The sequence below is a fragment of the Cavia porcellus genome, unplaced genomic scaffold (assembly GCF_034190915.1).
Source record: "Cavia porcellus strain 051 isolate PalLab524CR breed Dunkin Hartley unplaced genomic scaffold, mCavPor4.1 scaffold_25, whole genome shotgun sequence".
Taxonomy (NCBI): Eukaryota; Metazoa; Chordata; class Mammalia; order Rodentia; family Caviidae; genus Cavia; species Cavia porcellus.
In genome coordinates, this window is record NW_026947508.1 from 34,588,469 (window position 1) to 34,610,005 (window position 21,537).

General features: G+C 38.6%; 1 protein-coding gene across 16 annotated transcripts in view; it reads left to right on the forward strand.

Annotated features, from left to right (window-relative positions):
• Positions 1-21,537, forward strand: part of Scmh1 (Scm polycomb group protein homolog 1) — a 213,066-nt gene that overhangs the window by 163,272 nt on the left and 28,257 nt on the right. For 15 of the 16 annotated variants that reach the window (XM_063236204.1, XM_063236202.1, XM_063236201.1 and 12 more), the window contains 2 exons: positions 5,048-5,248; positions 7,027-7,218. In XM_063236204.1, the coding sequence (XP_063092274.1) occupies positions 5,048-5,248; positions 7,027-7,218 (393 nt within the window). The remainder of the gene's footprint in view (positions 1-5,047; positions 5,249-7,026; positions 7,219-21,537) is intronic. The other variant, XM_063236210.1, reaches the window with a different exon arrangement.

A 21,537-nucleotide genomic window follows, 5' to 3' on the forward strand; every position in this document is an offset into this window, starting at 1 on the left:
CTTTTGAATCAGACTTCTTTTGTTATAAGCAAACAGAGATTGCCTTCTCTTGCCTATAAATGGCTAGAGATCCAAAGAATTCTTTCTGTTTTTGTACCATCTCTAATCCTGTTAGCGTGGGTGATGGGGTCTAGGATACGTTCCTAGGTTCTTGTGCACAATGAGCAAAGAATTGAACATGGCACATGATAGTAAAGAAAAATCAGGACAGCTTATGAAGGTAATAGCACACTAAGAGAATTAGCTAACAAGAAGAAAATAGCACAAGTTCTGATGGCATAAGGTATAGGAGTTTAAAATGCTTGTGCAAGTTCTGGGTACCTCCCATTGGGGTCTTCCAGAGCATGATTGACATGATTGACAGGATACTGAGTCACATCACCTACATCGATTACATATATCATTTCCCATAATTCATCCTGTTATCATTGAGTGTATGAGATGCAGTTCATGTGCATGAACCTTCAGTGAGCTCCAAGTGAAGAAAGTTACTGCAAGTCATAGAAGCAAGTCTGGTGCACATGCATCCTGTTTGGAATTTTTGAAGTTTCTAAAGCAGACTTGGGAGTCTTGCTCTTCTTATCTCTGCTTCCATGTAGTAAGCCTTAGGACAAGAGTTAGCCCTGGGTATTACTCAGGTCCAAGTGAGTGAAGGAACATAATCTAGCAGCAAGGAGATAAGAACAGCCCCATGACTACCTTTGTTAAACTTTCTAATCCATACTGGCAATGCTTTCACCAGAAGAAGTCTCAGTAGTCTGTTTTCTCTGAACACCATTGGGATTCTCTTTGTGACACAAAAGCTACAACCACAGATCTCTAAAAGATAAGCCCATTCATCAGAGACCTGGCCAAGATCCCCAATCTCCCAAAGGAGTGTACGGGTGGCAAAGGCTTAAAATAAATGAGACAAGTGGTATGATTTTAGGGCTTCGGGAGGATGAAACCTCTGCAGGGATTGAGACTCTGGGGGCTAAGACAAGGAATGTCTCTGGATGGCCAGTATATATTTAGTTTCAAACAAGAAAGAGGTTAGAATAGAAAACTCAGGAAACTGAACAGACCTTGGGAGTGGTTCAAGCACTTTTCCAAGTAACAGATTATGTTTACTTTAGGAGAACTATCTTATGTTAATTTAGGAGAAGTATCTTAGGAGACGGTCTCCATGTTGATTTTCACTACAGGAATGAAATGCCTGTAGCTACAGTCTTTATTTAGTTAACTGGAGTTGGGGCCAGGTGTCCTCAGTTGTGAACTTATCTTGCCCTTAGAGGTGTCTCTTGGTTCTCAGGTTGGCCATGCCCCCGCCAACACACAGCCCTGCACACGTGTTCAATTTCCAGTTTCAACGGCTCCCAATACCCTTTTCTGCTCTGGACCTCCTGTGCACCTACAGCTGTAGGGCCATATCCTTAAATTGTTACAAATTCTTCTGTTTAAAGGAAAGAATCTATAATCTTTGTCCTTAACATTTCTAGAGAATGATCTGAAAGAGACCATGAAGCATATTCTTAGATCTTCTTGTTATCGTAGTAAAAAATAGTATTATCTCATTCTGGAACTGATATTTGGCCCTTTCTTAATTTGAAAGTCGTTTGCCTTCTGGGGGATCTAGAAATGAGAAGCAAGTTGGTTCCTAAACACTGAAAATCTTGGATGTGTATGTCTGTGTACATTTTTAAAGCTTACCTCTCATCTTACATTTCATCATAAGCAATGAGAAGACAGGTGACACTTTTCTTACTTTGGAAAGCTTAGCTATTTGGTACTTTCCTGTTTGCATGTCACTTTAAACTTGTCAAGCTTCAAGTCACTTCCTAACAAACACCCCCTGTCTTCCATCTTCCAATAATATCTTACTCACTTTCCTTTAAACCCTCACTGACAGTCTTCTGGGGAACTTTTAGGCTTCCATTAAAGCTCTCTTCAGCCAAGCATGATGGCATTTACTAGTAATCCTAGCACTCAGGAATGCTGAGGCAGGAAAATTGCAAGTTTGAGCCTAGACTAGACTGGGCAACTTAGCAAGACCATGTCTCAAAATAATGGATGAATAAATGGGGTTACAGTCCAGAGTGAGGGCCTTGAGTTTAATCCTTGATTCCAAAAAAAGAATATGAAACAAAACTCTCCACAAAGCTCTTTTAATTTTCACTGACTTGTGGCCCTGTCTACTGCTTTTTGCTGCTCAGTTTTAAAGCCAATTCCATGTGCAGAATCTGTTCTAATAATCTTCTACTGTGTAACAAACCACCAAAAAACTTCATATTTTAGAACAACACTAAGACAGGGCTTGGTGGAGAAGTTTCTCTCTGTGGCATACAGTGTCTGCTGGGTGGCTTGACAAAGACTGAAGGCCCATTTTTACCACGTGGCTGACATGTCAGTTCTGCTGTTAGTTTTTCTCCATAGAGATCTCTCACTAGACTACATTGCTACATTGCTTAGAGTGTGGGAGCAAATGTGCCCAGGAACAGAAAATGGAAGCTGCCAATTTCTTAATCCCTGGGACAAGAAACTAGGATGGTGACCTTTATACTATTGGTTAAGTATAACAGAGATCAGAAGGGATGGCAAAGAGTTTGGGGGTCATGTTTTAAAACTGAAAATCTTCTAAATGTTATAGAGTTTGCCTTTCATATTTCATCGTTTAATCTATGTAGAGTAATTTTAATCATCACCAGAATACTTATACTTTTTTACTTTCTATGTATTTTGACTGAGGTAGAGTTTACATTGTAAAACAGAAGTCTTTCTCTTTTTTTTGTTTTTTGTTTGTTTGTTGTTGTTTCAAGACAGTTTCATGACATATTTCGAACTGGTATTGAACTCACAATATAGCCAGGCCGGTCTCAAACTCAATGATCCTTCTGTCTCAACCTCTTGGTTTCTGGGATTACAAGTGTATGCCATCATGCCCAGCTCAAAACATACAAATTTTAAGTGTACTGTTTTATAAATTTTAATAAATGTCAGCACCTGCATAGTTACCCCAACCAAGGGGTTTTCTGCTAGCTGGAAGCTGGAAAGCAAACTGGAAGCCAGCCCCACAGACCTCCTCCTCATAGTCTGTGCCTCCACCTTGATTCTTATTTCTGCCACCAGAGATTAAATTTTCCTGTTCCTAAATGTAACAAAAATGAGTCACACTGTTATGTACCCTTGTTTATAGTTTCTTTCATACAAAATAATGTCCTGAGAAGCACATATATTATTGGTATATGTTAGTTGTTCATTTTTTTGGCAAGTCATATCCTAGTAAACAACTATACCACAATTTGTGGATCTATATTCTTGTTGACAGGCATTTGGCTAGTTCTAATTTAGGGTTATAAATATACTGCTACATATGTTAAAAGTATTTTTTCCTAGCCATTTGTTAACCCATTTTTATGACTTTCTGAGTTCCTGTGTTTTTCATGGTTTCAGTAGAAGGATCACTAATTCCAGCACTCAGGAGGCTGAGGCAGGAGGATTGCCATGTATTCAGGGCCACCTACATTCAAGGCCATATGGGGAGTTCACACTACAAAACAAGACCCTGTCTCAAGAAAAAAAAAAAGTAGAAGAGTCATATTAACAGTCATGGAAATCGTATTTTTCTTAATGGATTTCAACCAGTCCTTTTATTAGATTAACTTTCACATTTGCCTCCAGAAACATCTTTTCTGCTGATGCTCAGGCTTTTTAAGAATTAGGCAATGAAACCGCTTGATTCTCATCATTTGCCACTCTGCTTTCTTGAGTCTGCTAAGGCAGTTACTACTTTTCCAGTTTGCTTTCCAGCTTCCAAAATTTTATTGTTGGCTTCTGTTATTATCTTGCTCATCTTAGAAAGTTTCAGGCGAGAACACAGTTAAATATGTACATTGAGTTCATCTCATTTGCTTTTATTCTTTTTGTTTTCTCTTGTTACTTTCCCCATCCAGCCTACTTACTTTGGTCTTTTTCTTTTTTTTTTTTTTTTTTTTTTCCGGTACCAGGGATCGAACTCACGACTGCCTGCTTGCAAGGCAGACGCTTATGCCGCTGAGCTAAATCCCCAGCCCCCAGCCTACTTACTTTGAATTTTCCATTTTCTTCTCTCCATATCACTTCACCTTATATTAGAACTGTGAAGATGACAATTGCTCAGAGAGCATCTATCTAGCTCAACGTCCACCTCTCACAGATGATGGACCTGACACAAGAAAGATGCAGTGTCCTTTCTGTCTTTAGTAACAGAGGAGACTTTTGCCTTCCTACATCTTCAGTGAGTGTGAGAATAATACAATCTACTGGATAGGAGCCTTGGAAGTGATCAGAGGAGAAAATGCCACTTCTGAAAAGGCTGCCGTGGATCCTTCCCAGAGCCCAAGGAAGTAGCCTCATTTAGGACAGCCTCAGTTTCTGTTATCCTCCACTCCAATGCCAGGTGCAGGGCAGCAACCAGGAGAGTGCCCAGCTGCCTTGACAGGAGGACTGCTGAAATAAGCAAATATATATGTAGGACCTACAGGGCCTTTTTGATTTTGTTCCATTTTTCTTTCCTTTTTATTACTTTCTTTGGAACTGAATGTTATGTAGAAAATAACAAAGGAACTCTTAGACTAAGAACAGAAATTCAAACAAGTGATCAGTGGCATGACAATTCTATATCCAATGCCAACATACTCACAAGCTAATACTCCCATGGCCCTATAACTCCTTATATATAAATAAGGCATGAAGCACAAAGAATGTAAGAGGCAACCAAGTACAGAAAATGAAAGTGTATATACCTCAAAAATTATTTAGATTTTCTTTTCAGAGTACAAAAGATGCCAATTACATACTTAGCTCTTGATCTAGGCTGTTTTCCAAGTAGGCTGTATTCCCAGAGCCTTTGGTCATGTAGTTTGGGCTGATAGCAGCTGGGTATAGCCTTTTCAGGGCCCCTACCCTTTTACCAGCTTAGCTACTGGGAATCCTGATAGGGACCAGACCCCAGGATGTTGTTATAATATTGTTCTCTGACTTTCTTGCACCAGATATCCTGTAAGTTTCTTGGATTCTTTGTCTCCTGTAGTCTGTATCTACTTGAACAAGAGTGGCAGCACAGGCCCCCACTTGGATAAAAAGAAGGTCCAGCAGCTCCCTGATCACTTTGGGCCAGCCCGTGCCTCTGTGGTGCTGCAGCAAGCAGTCCAAGCTTGCATCGACTGTGCTTACCACCAGAAAACTGTCTTCAGCTTCCTCAAACAGGGCTATGGTGGTGAGGTCATCTCAGGTGAGCACCGTTGGGCTAGTATGACCTCCTACCCAGAGGGGCAGGCCTTCTCAGTTGACTGATTTCTGACAAGGCATCCTATCAGAATTCACACTTACAGGCTCTAGAGAAATATGAAAGTATTCTGTTCCTCAAAGTAGCACTCATTTCCAACTCCCAAGCTCTTCTGAGTCTTGTGCATATCATCACCAAGAATACCATCAGTAGACTCTGCCTGAGGTTCTAAACAGATTTCTCTCCTGTCTTCTTACTTAACTCTCCCATTCAGAAAATGTACGAGTATAAGGTTTTAAGGCATTCTAGGAGGAAGAATTGAAAGGGGCTGTACTGTACAAGAGAATTTCTTCAGACTGCCATGCCTTCCCCACCAGATTTAGGAAACCCCTAACTTTTTCTTTTTATGCTGTAGCTTCTCTGGCCTAAGCCAGACCCTCTACAAGTGTTCTGAATCTCAGGGTAGAAGGGGAAGAATGTTTTTCTTTCTTTCCTGCTGACAGTTTCATTCAATAGTACATTGTTTTGGGCTCTCATTGAGAATACTCAATTTTGATTCTATGCCCTTAAGTCTAAAATTCTTTTCCTTACCCACCAAACCTATTAAGGCTTAACCTATGGTCTTCCAATCTTAACAATAATGCTAGTCTATATTTCCCTGCCCACCTCCCTAACAACTTGCCATAACTAGCTTTAAGAAACTTAGGTGACATGGAACACTCCATAAATCATCGAATGATTCTTTTAATGAACGTTTATTAAGCCCTGACCATATGTCAGAGGTTATTACCTGACACTGGTGGGAAAGGGAAAGAAGAGAAGATGACAGGCTCAGGTCTACACAGGTTAAAAAAAATCTAAACAGCTAAGGGCAACAACTGTTAGAATTGAGGAATGTATGGGAGCCCAGACTTGAATAATCGGCTATGTGGAGGATAGGAGCAGACACTGAGGGAATTATCCTAGAAGGCTAGGAACTGCTGGCAAATTAAGTTTATGCATCCCTTGAGATAGAGAGTTTCCAGGGTACTCTCTAGTGGTCCTTTGCTTCTATAAAGCATTTTGCAAGAACAGGCCTTATTTACCTCTTCTTTAGCTGCTTTTACTTTTGCCCCACTAAAGCTCCTCTTCTGACCCCAAACTGGTTCCTAAGAGTAACCTATCTCCCTAAATCTCCATTTCCTGACTCCCTCCAAGACAAAGATCAGGCATTTTGCCTCTAAAAAATTATGCTGATGTTTTAATAGAAATAAGGAGTATAATAAAACCAAGCATAAAATAATGCTAAACATTGCCAAAACTCTGGTGTCCTTCTGTAGTTTGAAAATTGTGTACCCAAACTATTGCTGGCAATAGCTGTGTTACCCTCTCCTGTTCAGCTTCTCTGTTCTTGGGAAGTTCATGTGAAAATGGCACCCTAAACGAACAGATTTCCTGGAGGAGTCCCTTCCAATGATGGAGCAGATAGAATTATGTTCACAGTTGTTTTCACAAGTTGAGTGAAATCATTCTGAGCCCTGCAGCTGCAAAAGACTTGGTGTAGCCACTCCCATTATTGCATGCACTTTCTGGTAGGAGGCAAAAATCAAAGCCCTCAAGGGAGGAAGGGAGGGGAAGAGGGAGGGAGGAAAAGGAGGGAGGGAGGGAAGCAGCCTGGGCACTAACTGCCTTTGTGTAACCTAGTAAGCCTGAGACAAGCAGTAGGCTGGGCTCCTCTGGCCCTGTACTGTGCTGCCCTGCACTGCCCAGCTGACGTGCATGGCTCTGTTTACCTAACTCCACAGCCGTGTTTGACCGGGAACAGCACACTCTCAACCTCCCAGCAGTAAACAGCATCAGCTACGTCCTCCGCTTCCTGGAGAAGCTCTGCCACAACCTTCATAGTGACAATCTGTTTGGCAACCAGCCCTTTACACAGACTCACTTATCACTCTCTGCCACAGAATACGGCCACAACCACAACAGGTATCTACCAGGTAGGAACTGGGATGGGGCATGGGCTCAAGGGGGGCAGGGCTGGCAGTAGTACCCACAAGGGCCCACGCCTGCTAGCCTGGTGTCTACTCTCTAGAAATCTCATTTTGTTTACCTTTGCATCATGTGGGACTTTTTGGTCTCATCATCTTCACTGCCTTCTGGATTTTTTTCCTTCTTTCTCTAAAATTATTCTTCTTTCTTCTGGATCCTTTTCCCTAGAAAAATTTGGCTTATGATTCCCCTTTTGAAAGTGAAACAGCCTGTGGAGCCACCCTGAAGTCACAATACATTTCCTAGTGTGAATCTGGCAGCAAAGGCCCAACAAAGCGCTCCTTTGCCAGCAGGAACATTTAGTCTCAGGGTCGAGACTGAGAAATCTGCCCCCCAGTGAACAGCTATCCATTCTTTGCTTTGGCACATGGCCCTAACTCTTCTGGCACTGCCAGTCTAGCAAGTCAATTCAAGTTCTTGCTGTTTCTAAATAGGCTGGAAAATAACTCTCTTAGTTAACATACCAGACCCACAATATGAAAGCAAATGCCACGTGGCCAGTCAATGACTAAGCACTTCTGAGAAAGACTGAAGAGTGGATGGAACTCAGCATCTTTGATCTGGAGTGCAGGACACAGAGCAGAGGGAGAAAAAGAAAGCTCGACTCTAACTGCAGCGAGGTAGGTCTCTGTTGAGAGGGAGGATGCCCTTAAAAGAGATCTGTGGACTGTGACCTAAGCAAAAGAGCAGAGAAAAGTTGCTGTAAATATGGGCCCATGGGAGAGCATAGTCTGAAAGGAACTCTTTGATCCTTTTCCTTACACAAGTCATGTTCCATGCTGCATTCCCTACTCTCTCTTTATCATAGTCTTAAAAGATGTGCTTCCAGTTCAACTGCTACTTGTGGAGAATGTGCTTGGAAAAATTACTCTCCCAGTCCCCCTTCCCTGTGCCCCATCTATTCTTCTGCATCCAAATGCTTATGTTACTTGCAAGGGGGCCAGAAAAACACGTGTAATGGCACACGCTTGTAATCCCAGCATTTGGGAGGCTGAGGCAGGAGGATGGCTGGGAGTTCAAGGCCAGCCTGGGCTACATAGTGAGCTCAAGGCCAACCTGAAATGCATAGTGAGACCCTGTCTCAAAAAGACAAAAAGGGAGGGTGGGAAATGCCTGAATTCCAGATACTTCTGTGAGGGCCAGACTGCCTGGTCACTGCAGCTATATCTGTGCCCCCAGCTGGTTCTTTCCTATGGAGGAAACTTTTTACCCAGCCTGCTATGGATTGCTTTCTTTCAGCATTAGAATCTGAGAACAGAAAAAGGTAGTTAGGGCTGTAGTTAGAATATCACACTGGCATGGTGGAGTAGGTACAGCCAAAGGTGAGCTGTTAGATTATCCCCAGCTATTAGCATTCAGGAACTCTGAGCTGTGTATCAGTATGAAAGTTGGCCTGTCTGAGATTCTAAAAGCAAGGTTGCCTGTGAAGGGGTGGCATATCTATGAATGTCACTGCTCAAAAAACTCAAAAACTTGGAACCCAGAATTCTTAATCAGAATACTATCATTAAATTAAGAACTGCAAAAGATACCCTGGCAGTGGCACTTAGACTGGTTGGGATATATATGTTGTAGGCCTGTAATCATAAAGGTAGTTTGAGACTGGAACAAGACCTTTCCTAGGAATTCTTTTGCAGTTCATATTTCTCAGAGCTACCAGATAAGAGGAACAAGCTTCAGCCAGACTTCACAGAGAAATAGGTTATTACTTTTTGTCATTGGCTGCCACCTTTTCCTACCCCCATTTTCAAGCAAACTGAGATAATTCTTCATCCTCCCCTGCTCTCTAAGCTCATTTTCTCGTATCAAGTTCTCATCACATTGTTTACTCCCATTTTGGTTTCTGTTTGCTTTCCTAAATGAGCATTTTCCAGACAAGCCAGGGCCCTCTCTGTATTTCTGATTCTTCTGTGCTTTGTATCCTCTCTCCTACCTGCCTACCATGCTGAGCATTTATTTTGGCTTTTCTCTTTTATGAGTATGTGCATTTTTCTGATTACTTGCCTAAACTTTTGACAAAGAGCTTGATCTGTTCAAGAACTTTCTTTTGGGTTTCCCTTTTATTCTGTTATTTATTTCTCCTGCCTATCTTCCTGGCTGTACATTTAAACTAGTATGACATCTGTAGATACCATCTTTGTTCTCTGGACTGCATAAAGTTTACTGGAGCCCCCTTCCCTCCTGCTATCCTATCCCTGTGGTAAGAGACTCTAACGTACCCCTGTGGTCTTGGCCCAGCTGACCATGTACTTCCAATATGTCAGGTAACCATCAGATAGATGCGGTAACAGGGATCGAACTTATGACCTCACACTTGCCAGGCAGGCGCTTATGCCACAGGTAGATTTTGTATCCCATAAAGCTTTCTTATCTAAGTTGAAAAACTATTATATTTTTTACTGTTTTATTTTGAAAACTTTCAGACCAGCAGAAAATTTGCAAAGATATATTGTTAAATCATGTACTTTACACCTTAATTTCCACTTCATTTTAAAAAATATTTACTTTGTCTTTTTCTTTAAGTGTATATGCATATATTTGTATATGTAATACAGTGGCACCTCAGTTCACAAACACTTTTATTAACAAGCAATTTGGTTTGTGAACAGAAGCATTTGCCAAATTTCATTTTTGTTTACAGATGCAACATCAGGTGGCAAACACAACTGCAGCCATCTTTCCCACACAAACCTGAAAAAGGCCATCTTTTCCAAAATCATAAAACACATGAAGTTCATGAACCAAAGTAGCACTGTACAGAATATATGGCAAATGTGGCAACACACACTTGTAATTTTACCTACTCTGGAAATTAAGGCAGGAGGATCACAAATTCAAAATCAACCTGGGCAATACAGGAGATCCTGTCTCAGAATTTTAAAAATAATTGCAAGGGTTGGGGATGTAGTGGTAGAGCACTTGCCTAGCATGTGCAAGGTCCTGAGTTCAGCCTTAGGGGGCCAGAGGGGAATACTATGCATATACATATACCAATAGATATATATGAATATATACTTTCTTGTTTGTTAATCCATCTGAGTTAACTTCAAAAGAGACTTTATCCTTAAATACTTTTGTAAATATCTTCCAAGATGTGCTCAAGAAACTTAACATTAAAAATACTCAAAACAACAATATAAATAAAATACTAACATAAATAAGATACACAATCCATATTAGTTTCCCCCAACTGACCCAGTAATGTCCTTTGTAGATGTTTTATTTTTTCATAGTTTGGGATCCAATAAAGAATGAACTGCAGCATTTTATTGTCCTGTCTCTTTTGCTTCCCTCTTTTTTGTACTGGGGATTAAACTCACAACCTCACGCTTGCCAAGCAGGTGCTTATGCTGCTGAGTAAATACCAGGCCCTACTTTTGCTTTCTTTATATGGAACAGTCTATCAGTGTCTTTGTATCTTCTATGATAAAACATTGGCATTTGAAGGATCCAGGCCAGTCATTTTTAAGTCATCAAATATTTATTAAATACTGTTTGCCAGATTCTGTGCTGGACTCTGTGGTGACAGGGATGAACCAGCCTCAACCCCTGGACTCAAGAGCTGAAAGAGGGAAGAACGTACACATGTATGTGATTAATAGTGCAGAGCAAAGGTTCTGTGACCCCACTACTCTCAGGAGCAATGAATAGGGTGAAAAGAAAGATGGCCTGCGGGGAGGAGGCCGACAGTGGTAAAGCAGTCCCTCCCTACCTACACATGTGCTAGGTCAAGTACTAGGCTTGCAGAGACTAAATGAGAGGAACACTTCTCGTTCCCTAAACAATTGGTAACATTGGCAAGCCATGCTGTTTATTGTAGCTTATTCTTATCACACTGACTATTAATTTTAGCTGTAAGTGAAATCCACGCAGCATTCATCTCTGCGTCTACTGTTTTAGATTTTCCAGGTTCCTCTCTGTTAGAAGAAATGGTTCACCTGTCCCAGGACAGTAAATCCTTTGTATCTTTCTTTCTAGTTGCCATTCAGGGATTCAGAATTAATTATAAAGTGATTCTCCTGCCAAAATCCCAAAACTCAGGGATTAAAGCCAAATAAAAACTTTAAAATTTCTTAGGGTGCTTTTACCACCACATAAACTTCCTCACAGGATTTTCAGGTGATTCAATATGTTCTTAGTTACTTGCAACATGTAATCCGGCACACATCCACTTTCCAGATGACTGCACTCTTTTGTAGTCCTGCTTAACTATCACATTGTCAGAGAGACCTTCCAGGTTCTCCTCATCTAAGAGACCTCCTGCTATTACCTGTCCAAGTACCCTGTCCTTTCATTTGTAATACCTAGAATATCCTAATTTTTAATCTACCAGTATTTTGTCATCCTCCCCACTAGTCAATCACGAGGAGAAGGAAAATCTCTCTTTTTACCATTCTCAATATCTATAACCCTGTCACATGATACGTATTTAATAGTGTTTTCTGGTTGAAAGAGCAGCTGAGAATATGGGGCATGATAATTTAGAGAAGGATGTTTTTTAACATGGGAGTGCTTTCAGCATATACAAGGACTGTGCTAATGTGTACAGGTTCTATGCTGGTGTGGGATTTTTTTTTAATCCAGAGCTGTAGTTCCATGCCTATTCAGTTTACCCTGCAGGAAAAAGTCTGGCAGTGAATATGAAATCCTTGAGCTAAAGTAGAAAGGTAATCTTGTGCTTATCTGAACCTCTGCTTATCTCACTCCCAACAACAGGTTGTTCTCTTGGTTTTTGGCAGTTGATTTGTTTGTTGACTAACATGCAGTGGGGTACCTAGAGTTCGTGTTGCTCAGACTAGTACTTCAGTTTGCTGCCCTCCAAGTATCTGAATGGAGTAAATTGTTACAATATAACTTTCCTTTTGGTGGATAATACCATTCAAAAAAATGTATCATCTCAGACTCCTTCCCTCAAAGCTATACCACTGTTAACATGAATTTCTTCCTTCTTAGAGCTTAGAACTGCTGCTTCTGGTTGGTTCTACTCTGCATTCTAAAAGAACAAACCCACCTCTACCTTACTTCCTAGCCTCCCCTTAGGGTATTCATCTCCCAAAATTTGCTCCAGACTTAACCTCCACAGGTCCCTTCAACTTTTCCTTAATCTTGTGGCTTCTCACCACCAAGATGTCACACTTCACTGAGAATGCTAGCCTCAGGTCAGCTTGACTCATTAGTCAAAGGTAAGCTCTGCACTGGACACAATGAGAAGAGCGGGTTTTCACTGAAGATGAGTGCACAGGACAAGATCTTCATCTCTGCAGTAAATTTAATTTATATCAACCCTAGAAGGTTAAAGACTTTTTCTTTTCTAATTAATTACATTTACTGGTACATTTTAGTTATGCTTAATGATCACATTCATCGTAGGGAATTTATACCTGTCCATGATATAACTTGATTCTTTTTTCCCCATTCCTCTACTGCCCACCCCCATTCCTCTCATTTGCAAAAGCTTTGCTTCTATTTTTTCCTTCTTTTCTCATTATTTTTTACCTTCCTTTCCCCCTCCATCCCTAGTTCCCTTCCCATTTGAACATCTTCCTGTTACACAATATCTTTAATTCATTTTGGCTCTTATTTATACTTTCAGTTTCTCACACTAGAGAAACAAGAGGTATTTACACATGTGTCAAGTTAATTCACTTAAGAGTATATTTTCAAGGTACATCTATTTAGCTAGAAATGACTCAAGCTTATCCTTAATGGTAGAGTAGTACTCCGTTGTGTAAAAAAACATCCCACACCTTTAGCTATTCATCATTTGATGGGCATTTGGGTTGCTTCTGAGATTTAGCTATCACAAACTGTGCTGCTAAAACATGGGTACACATATATCACTGTGGTATGCTGTTTTTAATTCTTTCAGGAAAATACCAAAGAGAGGAATACTGGGTCAAATATAACCTCTATACCTAGTTTTTAGAGGAATCTGCACACTGTTTTCCACAGTGGTTGCACAAGTCTATACTCCCACTGACAGTAAAGAAGGATTCCTTTTTCCCAAAAGCCTCACCAGAATTTGTTATTAGTTAATTTCTTGATAATGGCCATTCTTTCTCATTGGAATCTCAGTATTGCCTTAATTTGCATGTCTTGAGTGACCAGTAATGTTGAACCTTTTTTAAAAAATTGATTTGCTGCTTCTACTTCTCTGAGAAGTATCTATTCATTTTGGTTTGGGGGGTTTTTTTCACTTTTTTATTTTAAAAAGAGTAAAACTAAACAAAACAGAACAAAGCAGATCAAAAAGCAAAACAATGTAAATGACACAGATTTCAAAGCAAGAAACAGATTTACAGTAGCTACCATGTCTCTTGTGTTCTTCTAAATAGAATAAAACAATCTTCACACACAATAAATTCATACAAAACAAAATACTGTAAAACTGATTAGAACAGAGTAATGAAGGCATTACAGGCCTTCAAAACAGACAATAGGAAATTTAACAATGGCTGCCTTAATATCTCTTGTTCTTTTCAAAATAGCTGTCTGTACCTTCATGTATGTTGAAATTAAACAATAAAAAATAGACTAAAACCACTCTTAACAAAGAATAAAAGCATTATGCGATTTCACAGCATGACAGTACAGAATCGGCAATGGATACCATAATGTCTGTTTTTCTTCAAAGAAGCTGTTCATTTCATCACACATAATATAATCAATTCTCATAAACTGTTTAAGAGAAGTTCGAGGCATGTATAAGCCTCTATATGAACATCTTTCCTTTCTACATTAGAGGGAAAAACAAAACAAAAAAGAGAAATAATAATAGCAAAGAGCTCAACACTATGACAATATAGGTTTTTAAAACATGTTTTTAAAACCAATATAGGTTTTTAAAACATGCAGAACTTAGATGGATATTTTACATAGTGATCTCCTAGAGTTCCTCAGGTAAGCAAACAGAAACATGCCAAATTGTTGCAACCCTATGAATTTTTTTTGTTGTTGTTTTTATCGGTACCAGGGATCAAACACGACTGCCTGCTCGCAAGGCAGGCGCTTATGCTGCTAAGCTAAATCCCCAGCCCCCAGCACTATGAATATTAACTGCTTCATTCTACGAACTTACACAATTTTTAGCACAATCATCTTAGCTATCCTAAGTGTGTTTACACAAATTTAGATATTTTTTCTTTCCCTTGTTTTTCTTCTTCCTCCTTTTCCCTGAGATATTAGTTTTTCCCCTAGGAGCAGATTCTTACCTTTTCATTGTATTTACTGAAGATTTTGTATCTTATGTATTCTTAGTAGGGAGACAATATGGTATTTATTCATGTGTTTGATTTATTTCATTTATGAGTATGGTCTCAAGTTGCATCCACTTAAAAATCTCAATGTGACCATTCTTTATAGCTGAGTAGTACTCCATTGTATAAAAATATCACATCTTTTTTACCCATTCCTCAGTTGATGGGCATTTAGGTTGTTTCCAAGATCTGGCTATTACAAATTGTGATGCTATAAACATGGGTACATATATATCACTGTGATATGATGTTTTCAGTTTTCTGGAAACGTGCCCAGAAGTGAAATATCTGGATCCAGTGGGACTTCCAATCCCAGCTTTTTGAAGAACCTCCAGACTAACCTCCACAGTGATTACACCAGGCTATACTCCCACCAGCAGTGCAGGAGAGTTCCTTTTTCCCCACAGCCTCTCCATCATTTGTTTTTGGTAGTTTTCTTGATTCTGGCCATTCTTTCTGGAGTGAGATGGAATCTCAGTGTGGTTTTAATTTGCATTTCTCTAATGACCAATGATACTGAACATTTTTTTCTTGTATTTATTTGCCATTTGTATTTCTTTATGTGTGAACTGTGTATTCATCTCAAATGCCCATTTTTTGATTGGGTCTTTGAATTTCAGGAGTTTGAGTTTTTAAAATTCTTTATATGTTCTAGACAGAAGTCCTTTGTCTGAAAAACAGTTAACTAAGATTTTTTCAAAATTCATGACTTTCCTTTTTACTCTGTTGGAGATTTCTTTCAACATGCAAAAACTTTTTAATAAGCCGAGATCCCTGTTACTGATTCTGGGAAGAAATTCCCTCATGATTTGATTTTGTTCATGATTTCTCTACCTACCCCTGTGTCTTCAAGATTTCTACCTACTTTGTCTTCCAGCAGATTTAGTGTTTCTGTTTTAATATTCAGATCTTTGATCCATTTAGATTTTAGTTTAGTACATGGTGATAGGCATGATCTAGTTTTAGTTTTCAGCATATGGAAAGCCAGTTTTTCTAGCATCATTTATTAAAGAGACAATCTTTAATCCAGTGAACATGTTGGCCCCTTTATCAAAGATAAGGTGGCTGAATGTGTTTGTAGTTTAATCTATTCCATTGATCTACAGGTCTGTTTTTATTCCAGTACCATGCTGATTTTATTACAGTAGCTTTGTGCAGTATAACTTGAAGGTAGGGATTATGATGCCTGCTGCCTTAGCTTTGTTGCTCAGAATTGCCTTTGCTATTCTAGGTCTTTTCTGGTTCCACATGAATTTTAGGAATGATTTCTCTAAGTCTGGGAGGTATACTAGTGGTATTTTGATTGATATTGCATTAAATCTGTATAACAATTTTGGGATAATGGCCATTTTCACAATGTTTGTTCTTCCTATCCACGAACAAGGAATGTCTTTCCATTTTATGAGATACTCTTTGACTTCTTTTTCAGGGTATTATAATTTTCCATGAATAGATCTTTTACTTTGTTTTGTTAGATTGATTCCTAAATATTTCATTTTCTTGGATGCTATTGTGAAGAGTGTGGCTGCTTTTATTTCTTGCTTAGTGAGTTTGTTGTTTGTGTATAGAAATGCTATTGATTTTTTAGTGTTGACTTTGTATCCAGCTACATTGCTGGGTTTACTTATTATACCTGGGAGTTTTTTAATGGAGTTTTGGGGGTCTTCTATGTAGAGTATCATGTCATCTGCAAATAATGACAATTTAACTTCTTTTCCTATCCTTACTCCTTTTATTTCTCTCTCTTGTCTAATTGCTCTGGCTAGTATTTCCAGCACTATATTGAATAGGAGTGGTGATAATGGACATCCTTGTCTTGTTCCTGATTTTAGAGTAAAAGCTTTCAGTTTTTGGTTGTTTAATATGATGCTGGCTGTTGGTTTGTCATAGATGGCCTTTATCATATTGAGATAAAAACCATCTATTCCAATTTTCTGTAACGTTCTTACCATGGATGAGTGTTGGACCTTATCAAACGCCTTTTATGCATCTACAAAAATGATTATGTGATTCTTACTTTTGGTACTATTGTTATGGTGGATTACATTTATTAATTTGTGTATACTGAACCATCCCTCCATTCCTATGCTGAATCTCACTTGGTCATAGTGTATAATCTTCTTGATGATTTGCTGCATTGTTTGCCAATATTTTATTCAGAATTTTTACATCTGTGTTCATTAGGAAGATTCACCTGTAGTTCTCTTTTTTGTTTGGTCTTTCTCAGGTTTTGGTATTAGAGTAATATTTGCTTCTAAGAATGAGTTAGAATTGATTCCCTCTCAATTTTACTGAAGAGTTTGGGGAGTGTCAGCGTTAAGTCTTCTTTGAATTTCTTGTAGAATTCCGCAGTGAATCCATCTGGACGTGGGCTTCTCTTTGTTAGTAAGGTTTTAAGTACATTTTCAATTTCATTAATTGAAATTGGGTCATTCAGTTTTACATCTTCTTGATCCAGCTTTGATAATTCATATGTTTCTAGGAATCTGTCCATTTCTTCTGTGTTATCAAACCTATGAGAATAGTGGTTTTTAAAATAGGTATTGATGATCTTCTATATTTCCACAAAGTCTGTAATGATTTCACTCTTTTCATTCCTTATTGCATGAATTTGAGTTTTTTAAATAAGGTTGGCTAGGGGCTTATCAATTTTATTTATTCTTTCAAAGAACCAACTCTTTGATTCATTGGTTCTTTGTATTGTTTTCTTAGTCTCTATTGCATTGATTTCTGCTCTGATCTTTATAATTTCCTCCCTTCTTTTGGTTTTGGGCTTGACTTGCTCTTCTTTTTCTAGATGTTTGAGGTATAGCATCAGGTTGTTTATTTGTGTTCATTCTGTTCTCCTGATATGGTAATTCACTGCAATAAATTTTCCTCTGAGGATTGCTTTCATTGCATCCCACAGGTTTCTGGTAAGTTGTATTTATATTTTCATTTGATTGTAGATATGTTGTGTAATTTCTTCTTTCATTTCTTCTGTGACCCACTGATTGCTCAGGAGTGTATTATTCAATTTCCAAGTGTTTGTGGGATTTTTGCAGTTTCTTTTGTGATTAATTTCTAGTTTCATGGTGCTATGATCCAATAACATGCATAGGATAATTTCAGTTCTTTTGCATTTACTTAAGCATGTTCTGTGAGCTAGTATATGTTCTATTTTTAGAGAATGTCCCATGTGCTCCTGAGAAGAATGTATATTCTAATGTTGTTGGGTGGAACACTCTATATATGTTTACCAAGTCCATTTGTCCACAGATGTGATTCATTTCTTTTACTTTTTTGCTGATTTTCTGTCTAGATGATCTGTCTCTGTGTCAGTGGGGTGTTAAGGTCTCCTGTAATAATTGTGTTATTGCTTATTTGATTTTTCATTTCTCTTAATATTTGTTTTGTATAGCTGGGTTCTCCCAAATTTGGTTCATATAAATTTAACATTGTTATCTCTTCCTCTTGAAATTTTCTCCTAACTAGTATGTAGTGACCTTCTTTATCTCTTTTGATCATTCTTTATCTTTTTGATCTTTTGATCTTGATCAATGTGATAAGTTCACATTGTCTGCAAATAGAATAGCTATTCCTGCTCTTTTTTGGATTCCTGTTGCATAAAGTATTGTTTTCCATCCTTACTTTCAGCCCATGAGTTTCCTTTTGGGTTAGATGAATTTCTTGTATACAGCATATGGTTGGATATTGTTTCTTGATCCATTATGCCAGTCTTTCTTTTAACTGGTGAATTGAGGCAATTTACATTAATGGTTAAAGCTGATATAAATTGGTTTATTTTTGATGTTATCTTTCGGCTGTTGATTCTTTACCTTTTCAGTCTGTTTAATTGTTTGCCTTGTTTAGTAGTTTTTCCTATGTCTATCTAAAATGTCTTTCAGTATTCTTTGCAGGGTTGGTTTGGTGGTCATGAAGCTCTTCAGCTGTTCTTTGTCGTGGAAGCATCTCATTACTCCATCCATTTTGAAGGACAGTTTTGCAGAGTACGTCAATCTGGGTTGGAAGACATTTTCCTTTAGGATCTGAAATACTTCACACTCCATACTCTTCTGGACTTCATTGTTTGTGTTGAGAAGTCAGCTGTGATTCTGATAGGCTTTCCTTTATAGGTGATCTGTCTCTTCTTTAACAGCTTTTAATAGTCTGTTTTTATGTTGGATTTCTGGGCTGTTAGTTATTATATGTCTGGGTGTAGTTTTACTTTGATTATGGCTATTTGGAGTTCTATATGTTTCTCTCATCTGCATGTCAGTTTCCATTCTCATGTTTGGGAAATTTTCAGCTATTCTGTAAATAGCCTCTTGATATTATTTGTGTTATCACCTTTTCATTTATACCTATCAATCTTATGTTGTTTTTCTTTGCATCATCTTGAAGCTGTTGAATTGTTATTTCCTGGTTCCTTGTTATTTTTAAAAGATCTTTCCTTTCCTGTTCACTAGCTGCAATCTTGTCTTCGAGGTCTGAAATTCTATCTTCACTTTCATTGAGGCAGTTTTGCCAACTTTTGATGGAATTTTTGATTTCCTATATATCTCTTTGAATCTGCTTCATGCATTCTGTTTGTTTCTTATATTGTTCATTCAAGGTTTCCATCTTTTTGCATTGTTCCTGTAATTTTTTCACTATGTCTTCTTTAGATGTGTTCAGCATTTCTTTCATTACATTATTCATTTCTTCTTTTACTTGGGAGATTATTTCTGATGTGAGTTCTTTTATAGCTTCCTGGTGTTGTTTCCTTACTTCAACTGCTATTATTTCAGGAGTTTCAGATGTATGGCTTACATTTTGTTCTATGTCCATGTCTCCTAGACTTGCTTGGGGTGGACTAGCAATTGTTTGAAATTGCATTTTGCTCTTTCGTTTTGTAATTTTTCCTATATTCCTAGGGAAGCCAAATTCAAGGTCTCAGTTGTTTCTTGGGTTGAGAATATCTATCCCTATTGCAGGGAGTTTCCCCAGTTGAGTGGAGGTCCTTAGACAGACCTGGCCAGATGACTCCAGCCAGTTGGGGCCACCAGGCAGGGCCTTACCAGTCTCAGAGTGAAGCACCAAAGCTTCCCCATGGACTGGAGAGCGCTGTATGCACATTCAGTTTGCCAGGCCAAACAAAGGCAGCTGTGGTCGGCTCAGGAGTCGCTGGTGATGGCCTGGGTAGGCTCAGAAGAACCTCCTGGCGCATCCTCCGGTAATGTAGGAGGCTGAGCAGTGTTTTACCAGTCTCTCAGTGAAGCACCAAAGCTTCACTGTGGGCTGGAGAGCACTGCATGCACTTTTGTCTTGCCAGGCTGAACACAAGCAGCTGAGGTCCGCTCTGGAATCACTGGGTGGGGCCTATCTATTCATTTTGGATGCCTGTTTTTGTATTGGGTCTTTAAATTTAGAGGGTCTATTTTTTTTTTTTTAGTTCTTTATATATTCTAAATAGTAGTTCTTTGAGGAACAGCTAACAAAAAATTTGTTCCCCACACTACAGGTTGTCTCTTTACTCTGTTGGTGGTTTCTCTTGCTATACAAAAGCAGTTTAGTAAAATGAGATCCTAGCCAGGTGTGATAGTGCATGCCTGTCGTCCCAGCATTTGGGAGGCTGAGGCAGGAGGATCATCATGAGTTCAAGGCTAGTTTGGGCTACAAATGTGAGTTCAAAAAGATCATATATATATATTGATTTGAGTGCTGACTTTGGTGACAGTGAACATCTTTTGTCTTGTTCCTGATTTTAGAGTGAAAGCTTTAGTTTTTTGTCCATTAGTGATGTTGGCTGTTGGTTTGTAGATGGCTTTAACTGCATAGTGAGACCCTGTATCAGAAAGGCAAAAAAAAAAAAAAAGATGATATCCCAATTGTTGATTCTTTGTAATAGCTTCTGTGCAATTGGGATTTGGTTCATGAAATCTTTGCTTGTGTTATATACCTAGTCTGTCTTCCAATATATTTAGTGTTTCTGTTTTAATATGTAAATCTTTGGGGGGCTGGGGATTTAGCTCAGCGGCATAAGCACCTGCCTTGCAAGCAGGCAGTCGTGAGTTCGATCCCCGGTACCGATAAAAATGAAAAAGACAAAAAAAAAATATGTAAATCTTTGATCCATTTCAAATTTAGTTTAGTGCATGATAAAAGCTGTAGATCCAATTTTAATCTTCAGCATATGGAAAGCCAGTTTTTGCAGTACCACTTATTAAAGAAGGTATCTTTCTTCCTAGGTGGTTGGCACGTGTTAGTCAAAGATAAGGTGGCTAAGTATGTATGGAATTGTTTCCACATCTTCTAGTCTGTTCCATTGATCTTCAGGTCCATTGTTTTTGGTTTTATTTTGTTTTGTTTTGTTGCCAGTACCATGTTGCTTTTATCGCAGTAGCTTCATAGTATAGTTTCAAGTCAGGAATCATGATACCCCATGCCTTGCTTTTGTTACCCAGAATTGCCTTTGCTTTTGTAGGTCTCGTCTGGTTACAAATGAATTTTAAGATTGTTTTATCTAATTCTATGAGATATGGTGTTGGAATTTTTATTGTGACTGCATTAAATCTGTATGGCAATTTTAGAAGTATGACCATTTTCATTGGTTCTGTCTACCCAAGATATATTAGTTTTACTTACCCAAAAACAAGGTTATCCTTCCTTTTTCTGATATCCTCTTTACTCTACTTTTTCAGAGTACTATAGTTTTCAATGTAGCAGTCTTTTACTTTCTTCATTAGATTTATTTGTAGGTATTTCATTTTTTGGATGCTATTGTGAAAAGTGTTTTTTCCCTAATTTCTCTCTCAGTGAGTTTTGTGTGTGTGTGCATACAGGAAGGCTGTTGATTTTTGAGTGCTGACTTTGGTGACAGTGAACATCTTTTGTCTTGTTCCTGATTTTAGAGTGAAAGCTTTAGTTTTTTGTCCATTAGTGATGTTGGCTGTTGGTTTGTAGATGGCTTTAATCAGGTTGAAATAAAGACCATCTATTCTAGTTTTCTGTAGGGTTTTTATCATAAGTGGATGTGGAGCTTTGTCAAAT